The following is a 10,364-nucleotide window of genomic DNA, read 5'->3' on the forward strand; positions in this document are numbered from 1 at the left end:
TTATTGAAAAAATTTGTGTGAAGACTTCGTGGCAAGAAGAGCATTCCAGGCAAGAAATATCAAGTGGAAAGGCCCTGAGCCAGGAGCTTGCTTGTGGTCTTAAGGAACAATGAGGACTCAGAGTGACTGGAATATGGATGAGCAAAAGTGACCATAGCAGTATGTCATACAAGGTGGGGGTCAGCAAACTACAGTGTGAACCATCTTTGTAAATAAAGTTTTATTGAGACACAGACATGCCTATTTGTTTACGTATTTTCTGTGGCTGCTTTCACAATACAACTGCAGAGCTGAGTAGTTGAGACAGGGATTATCTGGCTCACAAAGACAAATATACTTATTGTCTGGCTCTTTATAGAAAGTGTTCCTGACCTTTGATATAGTTTGGACCATATTAGCTGTGGTAGGGACATTGGGTTTGACTCCGAGAAAAACAAGGAGCCATGAGAGGGTTTTAACAGAAGGAAGATAGGATCTGACTTGTGTTTTGAAAGGATCATTATAGTGATCGTGAGGACAGATTTTTAGAGAGGCAAGGGTGGGACCTGAGAAGCCAGTTTGGAAGGTACACCAGGGTGCCCCCAGGGTACCACCACAAATTCATCAGGGTGTAGCAGGATATTTTAAAGATTTTATTTATTTATTTGACAAAGAGAAAGATCACAAGTAGGCAGAGAGGCAGGCAGAGGGGGGGGGGGAAGCAGGCTCCCTGCTGAGCAGAGAGCCCCATGTGGGGCTCGATCCCAGGACCCTGGGATCATGACCTGAGCCGAAAGCAGAGGCTTAACCCACTGAGCCACTCAGGCGCCCCAAGGATATTTTAAATTTTTGAAGGGTCCACAGCAATATTGACATCTGTCAGATACCATGTGAGCTTCCAGGTGGTTCACGGTTTCAACCTTAGGTCATGCTACTTTCCTTTCAGTGCTGCTATAACTTTGTGAAGCTGGGCTCTTGGCAGCACCTGGAATAAAAAACCAGTCCTCTTTGAAAATCAATATGGGGCAGGAAATGAAACTGGCAGTGTCCAGTTTCACTCCAAGGTTTGAGATGTTGTGCAGTGCCCAACTCACACTCTCTCCATTAGCAAGTAATCGTGGTTATTTAAGAGTGAAATAAAAATATTTTTTCTTTTATTTATAGGTATTATTTTTCAAAGTCTACTTAGTTTTTGGAGAATTGCATTATTGCACAATGTATTGTGTGATTGGAGCATTTTTCCTCCAGCTACTCTAATGACTCACCACAATCTGTGACTTAAAAAAAAAGCAGAAATTTATTGTTTCATAGTTCTGGAGGCCAGAGTCTGAAATCAGTGTCACTGGGACAAAATTAAGGCATAATAAGGGCTATATTCCCTCGAGGGGCTCTGGGGGAAGACTTCCTTCCTTTCCTCTTGCAGCTCTGGGGGCTGCTGTCTGCCACACTCCAATCTTTGTTTCCATTGTCACCTTGCTTTCTCCTCTGCTGTCCATGTCAAATCTCTTCCTGCCTCAATCTTCTAAGGACACATGTGAAGGGCACCTGGGTGGCTCAGTCGGTGGAGCATGGGACGCTTGATCTGGGGCTTGTGAGTTTGAACCCCACACTGGGCAGATAGAGTAGTTAATAAATAAATAAAAGGACATATGTGATTGCATTTAGGACTCACCCTGCTAAGCTGGGATAACTTCTCCATATCAAGGTCCTTAATTAATCACATACCCAATGATCTTTTTTTTTTTTTTTTCTAAATAAAGTCATAATATATACAGGTTACAGAGATTAAGGCCTGACCTGTTCGGATGGCCATTACCCAGCCTTCTACAGGCATAAATACTTAGTATATTTTTGGCACCTAACTACTTGATAAACGGGACCATGAGGTTGTTTCTTGGAGAAAGAAAGAAAGGTGAGACACAAGGGGTTCGATGAATAGAGAAAATCAGGGAGCCTCTGAGTTAGGAGGCTCTGACAGCAACCCAGGCAGGAAATGAAGGAGCTTGGACTTGAGTAGAAAGGGAGAAAAGTGGTCAAAAGTAAACAAGTTCCAGATACCATTTGAAGGTAAGACAGATGGAGTTTGCCGATGTTGTGGAGGCGTGGTTGGTTTGGGAAAGAGAAGATTCAAACAACTGCAAATCCTCCTTACACCTTTTCTGGAAAAAGTATCACTGTGATCTGAGATGAAGAACATGCTATATGGACCAGATATTTTGCCGGAGAGGAGGGCAGATTGGTGGGTTCCATGTTGCCTGTGTTTAGAGAAGTAGGTACAAAGAGAAGAAGAAAAAGGGAAGAAAAAATGCATGTTCTTGACCAGGCCCGCCTCCAGACCTTCTACCTGCCCACAGGCTCATTCTGCCTCTCATTGTGGTCAAATGCCCTCCACCCATCAGCTTCTTAGAGGCTATTATGTTTTTGACATCTTATTCTAAACATGGGCGGAGCAATACAGACAAGAGGTTCCATGTTAGAGGAGACTCAGAAAGCCTCATCTGAGCCAGTGCCCTAAGGAGGATAGGCCACTTGGGGCTCTGCTTTCAGGAACTAAAAGTTACAGAACCCCCAAATTTAAAAATAATTATGTCAAATGGTGGGGTGGAATTTCATTTTTTTTATTTAAAAAAATTTTTATAAGATTTTATTTATTTGTCAGAGAGATAGAAACCACAAGAAGGGGGAGCGGCAGAGGGAGAGGGAGAAGCAGGCTCCCCGCTGAGCCTGGAGTCCCAGTCGATCCCAGGACCCTGGGATCATGACCTGAGCAAAAGGCAGATGCTTCACCGACTGAGCCACCCAGGCATCCCTGAAGTGGAATTTCAGATGGATGGAGGTAGCAGCATCGTTTTCTAATCTCCCCAAACCCTCTCATGGAAATAGATCAACCAAAACCAAATGCCCATGGGTAGCATTTGCCATAAAACTAGAAACCCCCAATATAAGGGGGTGGGTGTAATGTAAGCCAAAACAGTTGTTTTTTCCTTTTTTTGTAATGCAAATGCCTGACCTAAGCTTTGATTGCTGAGTTACCCATCTCTGCATCCCCTTCAAAGACAGTTATTTCCAATAAACACAGTACTAGCCACACCCGGGAAAAATACCCAGGCCACCTTCCCCCAACTGAGGCTCCTCTGATTTAGAAATCTTGGTCAATTTTAATAACTGACTTTTTGGACCACTTGTGTTTTCTTTTCCCATAACTTCCCACTCCTATGTTTTAAATTCGCCACCAAGGAGTGAGTGCTTGAAACTCTTGCCGCCCCCCACCCCTCTTGACCCCAACCAGTGCAGAACCCCTTCTCCCAGTGCTCTATCTCTACCTGCAATCTCCCTGTGGGGCTCCAGGTATGCAGAGTAATTCCCAGGTCTTGTAAGTAATAAAACCTCTACTTTTTCAAGCTTTCCTAATGGAGATCACTAAAGGACTTGAAATCATAGTAAGACTCAGAGGGCTGCTCCAACCACATTGGTTATAGATGGACTGAGTCAGGCATGAAACAGTAGGGCAGAGCACCTCTTCCCACAGGCACAGACCTGCCTGGCCAGGGTGTCTGCGCAGGAGGGAGGAGTAGACAGGACCCATCTGATGCCCTGGACGGAAGGAGGACTTCAAACTGCTAGCTGGTATTCACTCAGCAGATGGGCCAATGTGAGAACAGCAGCTGAGACCCAGAGGGGTCTTGTCCACTCACCTAGTGGTTATGTACGAGGGGACCTGCAGGGTCTCTAAAGGTCTGGGGTGCTCTTCGCACCCTCTGTCTGGACACTGAACAGCCAGAGTGCTGTTCTAGGATGTGGCCCGGAGAACATCAGACACAAAGGGAAATGTCTTGATGGAAGTCTGGGGAAAGCAACGGTGCCAGGAAACCTCAGAAAGCATGCTGCCATGTTTTTGAACGCTACATTTCACAAACAACAACAACCGGAAAAGCAAATTCAGTGCAGTTAGAAAACCGGTCCTCAACCACCACTCCGTTCCCAAGTGCATGAACACTGATTTCACTTAAAACATGGACAAGAAACAAAGGGTTGAGATCTAATTTTATACAAAGGTAGTGTGGGGTCTGTCTCCATCAGGTCTCTTGGCGGGCCCCCAGGTGTGGGGCAAGGATCCGAGGGAAGCTCGGGGCTGGGAGGAGAAGGAATTCACCCGCGGCAGAACAAAGGAGAGAGACGTTTATTGAATCCACCGCAAGGTGGCGGCAGCGGGACAGAAGGAGGCGGCTGTCCGCGAGGAGACAAGCGGGTGGAGCTGTGTTTAAAGCGGGAAGGTGAGGAGGGATGGGACGTTGGGAATTTTTTGCTATAACTGTGCCTGGTTGTAAGTAGCCCACTGGTTAGTTAGAGCCTATGGATATTTTGAGGTGGGTGCCCAATGGGTCCGAGTGTGTCCAGGCACATGGTCGCTCCAATCAGTTTGCCTTAAAAAGCAGCCTCTACATGCAGCATCAGAAAATGAGAATAAGGAGAAGAGCTTCCCCTCAGACGTGGAAAGCAAGTCCCAAAAGACAGGCCCACAAAACAGATCAAAGTCGGAACATGCAATTTCAAAACAAGCTAGAAGACATTAGAAGACACAATGCAAAAGATGAAAGAATATGGGGGCGAGTGAAGGAAGGGCAAGTTAACATCCAACAGCTCCAGAGTTTCTTTTGGGGGTGATGAAAAAGCTCTACAAGTGGCAAATGGCATTTTGGATTTTGTTCTATTTCCGTGAGAAGGTTGGGGAGATTCAAATACTAGGCTGCTGCCTCTGTCTTTCTGGAGTCCTGCTCAATTTTTGGACGTAATTATTTTAAACGTGGATGGTGTGGATGGTTGCTGCTACCTCTGAATTCTATGCTTAAAAATGGTTAAATGGTCAATTTTGTGTATGTGTATTTTACTGTAACAAAACAAAAAAAAAAAAAAGAAAGAACAACATAAATCAGAATTTGGTGAGGTGAAAGAGCTCGGGACAGAATTAAATAAATTTTAAAATTTCCTAAATGAAGGCTTCAGTTGAAAATAACAAGAGTGGGACGCCTGGGTGGCTCAGTTGGTTAAGCAGCTGCCTTCGGCTCAGGTCATGATCCCAGCATCCTGGGATCGAGTCCTCTGCAAGGAGCCTGCTTCTCCCTCTGACTCTGCCTGCCACTCTGCCTGTGCTCGCTCTTGCTCTCTCTCTCTCTCACAAATAAATAAATAAAATCTTTAAAAAAAAAAAGAAAATAACAAGAGTTATTGAACATAATGGATAATGCCTTAAGTGAAATAAACAAGAAAAGTAGGAAATTTTTAAAAATAAAAAAGGAGATAAAAAGAATTCTAGAGAAATGGCAAATATAAAAGATTGGCCAAAAAGCCAGGACAACTTTGAAAAGAGTAATACAAACACATGTAAGAATTTAGCATGCTATAAAAGTGACATTGCAAATCAGTGAGATAAATTAATCAAAACACTGTGATATATACATGTTGAGACAAATAATTTTTCTGGAAGGATTCACAGTGTGGCAAAAGTAGATGTCTCTAAAGGAGCAGGGAAATGGGCAGCTAGATATTTCTGTTGAATACCTTCCGTACCTTGTCCTATCATGTGAATTGATTACCTCTGAAGTCTGACTGCCTGAGATCAAACACCAGCTCCTCTGATTGCTAGCTCTTAACCTTCGGCAAATTCTTGACACTCTCCAAGCCTATCTCATTATTTGTGAAATGGATTAAATAAACTCTCAGTAAACGTAAAATACAAGCAAAAACAACCCAAACGTCCACAAACTGATGAATGATTAAACGAATGTGATAGAACCAGGCAATTGAATTATCGCAGTCCTAAAAGGCGATGACGTGGACACTCTACAATATGGATGAACTTTGAAGACTGGCTAAGTGAGAGAGGTCAGACACAAAGGTCATGTATTGTATTATTTCATACGTATGAAATGCCCAGAAAAGGCAAATCCAGACGGACAGAAAGCAGATTCCCTAGTTGTCAGGGGCTGAAGGGAGGAGGGAATGAGAAGCGACTGCTAATGGTTAAGGGGGTTTCTTTTTGAGGTGATGAGAACGTTAGGGGTTCGATGATGATGGTGGCACAAGCTTGTGAAAGTACTAAATGACACTAAATTCACAGTCTCAAAAGGTGACTTTTATGGTATGCTAATTATATCTCAATACAAAATAATTTTAAAATGCATAGTACCAATTTTCCCATGGTGACTTTCTGCAATCCTCCCCTCCTCCACGCCATTCCCTTTAAGGCTCCTCCCCTCTCCTCCTCTCCCCACTCTCTTCTCCCCTGCCCCATCTCTACTCCCCTCCCCTCCCTTCCCCTCTCCTCTCCTCCCCTCCCCTCTCCTCCCTTCCCCTCCCTTCCCCTCCCTTCCTTTCCCCTCCCCTCCCCACCCCTCCCTTCCCCTCCCTCCTGATGCCCCACCTGGTCCCAAGGAGCACAGCTAGACCCTTGGCGCATGCGTGCTGCCCTGGTAGGCACGCTACGAGCGCTCAAACACCCGCTGTTCTTACCTAGAGGGGAGGGACCCCTCCAGCGGATTTTTCTCGTGAGCTTCGGTTGGACATGTTTAGAGAAGACGGCACGCGCCAGGGTCAATGGAGGACGACCTAGCAGGCCCCTCAAGTTAAGATTTAGGTCCCTCCAGAAGTTTGATCTCGACGACCAGTAACCTCTGGACGCTGTGCTCTAAAAGCCGGGTTGGCCACCTACGGGCGCTCGCAAATACTGAAGGCTTTAGAGCCCAGTAGGCCTCAAATGGAAGCCTTGTTCTCCGCCTGCAGCGTGATCTCAGCCCATTGCTGAATCTCCCTAGTCAAGTGGCCCAGCGGGACTAGCCTTGCATGTTGTCGTGCACGTTCACTGGAGCGGGGCATTCGCAGGCCTGGTGCACAGGTGTTTAGGAGACGGTGATTTTTATCCCAGGCCCAGTTCTGGAGGGCCCTCCTGCTGCTGCAGGTCACTTGGCTAGGCTCCTGTTACCAGCTGCCCCCAGGATAGATGTGAGCCCTTTGCCATCCATCTGGTAGATTCCCCTATGATTCCTACTCCCCTTTACCCAACCATAGCCCTAAATGGATAAGGCAACCCAAACCTTCTGGAGGGATGTCCCGAGTCTCTTGTTTTCAAAAATCCCTATCTGGTGGACATGGGATGTAGGACCAATCTCCATGAAAAGCTTTACATGTTTCCTAGTAAAGCAAGACTCCTATGTCATCTTCAAGTCTACTCAAAATGTCTTCTTTTAAGCCTCACCTCAGACCCTGATTCTGCCATTTCCTCCACTCCTGCTTTTTATGAACCCATAAAATCTCTCTCCCCCGTTGGCCTTCCTAGGCCTAGATCAAGTTCCTTCTTCTAATTTTCTTCTTACATTTTTCTCTGTTCTCCCATCCAACTTCCCATTCTTTCTCATGCAGCCTTTGATCCCCACCCACACCAAAAAAAGACCACAGTTAACAGCATCTCAGAACTCAAAAGGCTTCTTTATTTCTAATCTACTAATTCTATTTATGATGTTTTATTGTCTTAAAATATATGCAAATAAATAGAGAAACTTATACCTATCTATCTATATAGGAATGAACAGTGGGTACCCAGAGTGGTACAAACAATCTTAGCATCTCTTATATCTATCTATCTATATAGGCATGAACAGCGGGTACCCAGAGTGGTACAAACAATCTTAGCATCTCTTATACCTATCTATCTATATAGGAATGAACAGCGGGTACCCAGAGTGGTACAAACAATCTTAGCATCTCTTATACCTATCTATCTATATAGGCATGAACAGCGGGTACCCAGAGTGGTACAAACAATCTTAGCATCTCTTATATCTATCTATCTATATAGGCATGAACAGTGGGTACCCAGAGTGGTACAAACAATCTTAGCATCTCTTATATTGCATAGCCATAGTATCGAGAAATATCCATCTCCTTTTCCCTCTCGATGAAATATTGCACTTTCCCCACAGAGGTGTATTTGGCAGCATTCTCACGCTCTTGCTGAGCCTGCCTCTTCATGGCCTCCCTCTCTGGCCTCTGCTCTTTTGTGATGGGCTTTGACATGACTGGCTCAGGAACATTGGGTTTCCTCCACGGAATTGGTTGAAAGCTGAAGTCTTGGAGTAGATATTGGCTTTGAGCTTTGGGTGGCGACTTGGGCTTGGTCACAGCAATGGCGACAGGCTCCCGCTGGAAAGAAGTGCATGATGATGTTTTGTAGGGTGCAGGCCTCGAGGCAGCAGACTGCGGGACACTAGGCCGGGTCGGGTTGGTCAAGCCTGGGCGGGTGGGATTGGTTGAAATTGGCCGAGCTGGTCTGGCAGGACCTGTCAAGGAGGCAGGAGTCGGCCGGGATGAATTGACTGCAACAGGCCGAGCTGAGCTAGTAGAACCAGGCCGGGCAGGGTAAGGCACGGCAGACCGATGTGACGCCAGAGACTGTGGCCTCCGAGGAACAGGTCGAGCTTGAGGCTTCTCATAGGTTGGAAAAGGCAAAGGCACCAACTTGACCTTCCCAGGAGGTGGAAGCTCATACTGGGATGGAGATGGACACTCATTGTCAGCACCTCTGTCTAGTTTCTGGACTTTGACTTGTTTTTTCTCAGGACCTTTGCCCTCACGTGGTGTATCAAGCCATGGTTTGATAGCTGGGGGTCGCTGGGCATTTTTTGAGTTGCCGGAGCTTACCAGGGCCCGGGAGGAAGGCAGCCCGGTTTTCTTATCACTCTTCTTCCCCAGAGCATGAAAAACCTGCACAGACTCCAACATGTGCATGCCTAGGCAACTTCGAGGCTTCTTAAAGCTCTCTTGGATAAGCTCGGGTTGATTTTTCTTCCGCTTCCCCTTGGGAATGGTTGGCTTCTCTTCTGCCTTGACTTTGTTTCCAGACTGCTTACTCTCTTCTGCTTTCTTGGGATTGTTTTCTCTGGTCCTTTTGGTCTTTTCCTGCCCATGGCTCTTTGTTTTGCTGGTCCTGCTGGATGCTGCTTTCTGAGACTTGCTGTTGGAATGCTTGGCCCTGTTCACAGGAGCCCTGTCACCGTCTGCAACATTGCAAATAATCACTTCTTCCCCTAACAGGCACTCTGGGTTCTTTGCCTGGATTTTGGTCTTGGGAGCATCGTTGATCGGCTCGGTGGCTTTGTGTTTGTTCTTCCTGACGTGATCAGAGGGAGCCTTTATGACACTTGGCTTCTCTTGCACCTGTTTCAACTTGTTGACTCTGGTATCTTTGGCTTTCATAACCTTGGGACCTTTGGCTTCATCAAGGTCTTTCAAGGAATTAAAGAGCTGGGGAAGATGAATGTCCTCCACCAGTGTAGCAATGTCTGCAAAACCACTGCTAGATTCGATCCCATTTTCAAGGGTCACTTGGTCTTCAAGACCCAGGGCATTTTTTCCCAGATCGGTGTTTTCAGAAACAGGCTTCTCCTCCTGGCCCAGGGGATCGATGCAGGCCAGGAGCTGGTGAATATCAGGAATTTCTAAAGGAAGTAGGGGAGGATCTTGGTTTTCTATTGGGATCTGATAGACATCCAGAGGCTTTGAAAGCTTGGTTTTAATATCATCCAAATTCTTATTCTCTGTTTGTTCCTGGCTTGGAGCTGGAGGCAATGCCAGGACATTATTGGAACTCTGGACTGGAGCTATCATTGAGATGTCTCCAAGCTCAGGTGGTGGGTTACTTTCAAGGATCTGGATATTTCTGCTACTGCGGGACTTGGAGAATTCTGGAGTTTGTGGCAGACAATATGTCTGACTTGGAGGTTGTAATCCCAGGGAAGCCTCCATCCCCAGGGAAGTCTCCATCACTACAAAGGAATCAAGGAAAAAGTCATTCCCTGGTAAGTGAGATGCTCCCCCCCTAGACACTAACACAGGAATTATGCACCTTCCAGCAATGGGCAGGGCAGTTCTACCAGCCTTTCTTAAGAATCAAGGACAGCAGGGTATGCTAGGAGATACAGGAGGTGACTTCTAGTTCTTACAGGTGATCATTTGGTGTCATTGGTTCTTGGTTTTCTTTGTATTTTATAGGGTTGTTATAAGTCAAATACGTAAAGTGGTTTTTATATTATGAAATTTTCAACAAAGCCTAGCCTTCTCATATAGAGTCACTTTAAGTTTCTCCCCTTTCCCTAGAGAATAAGAATGCTTCACACTGTGAACTGGGAGAGGGAATGGAGCTCTTCCTGATAAAATACACAAGCAAGGGTAAATTCTTAGCCTGCTTGCTCTGGACAGGATCTCGGAAGGTGAGGTCTCAAATCCTGGTGTGAATTGAGGAAGTGAGGAAAAGTTGGCTAAGGAAAAAAGAAAGAAAGAAAGAAGGAAAGAAAGAAAGAAAGAAAGAAAGAAAGAAAGAAAGAAAGAAAGAA

General features: G+C 45.7%; 2 protein-coding genes across 2 annotated transcripts in view; one reads left to right on the plus strand and one right to left on the minus strand.

Moving 5' to 3' along the window:
- Positions 1-7,878: 7,878 nt before the first annotated feature.
- C7H2orf78 (chromosome 7 C2orf78 homolog) lies at positions 7,879-9,795 on the minus strand. The gene has a single exon (XM_059407762.1). The coding sequence runs from the start codon at positions 9,793-9,795 to the stop codon at positions 7,879-7,881; it is 1,917 nt and encodes a 638-aa protein (XP_059263745.1).
- Positions 9,796-10,166: 371 nt separating this feature from the next.
- Positions 10,167-10,364, plus strand: part of DUSP11 (dual specificity phosphatase 11) — a 13,853-nt gene continuing 13,655 nt past the window's right edge. Inside the window, exon 1 of the mRNA XM_059407634.1 lies at positions 10,167-10,241. Coding sequence (XP_059263617.1) covers positions 10,167-10,241 — 75 coding nt within the window. The remainder of the gene's footprint in view (positions 10,242-10,364) is intronic.

This window comes from Mustela nigripes, chromosome 7 (assembly GCF_022355385.1).
Source record: "Mustela nigripes isolate SB6536 chromosome 7, MUSNIG.SB6536, whole genome shotgun sequence".
Taxonomy (NCBI): domain Eukaryota; kingdom Metazoa; phylum Chordata; class Mammalia; order Carnivora; family Mustelidae; genus Mustela; species Mustela nigripes.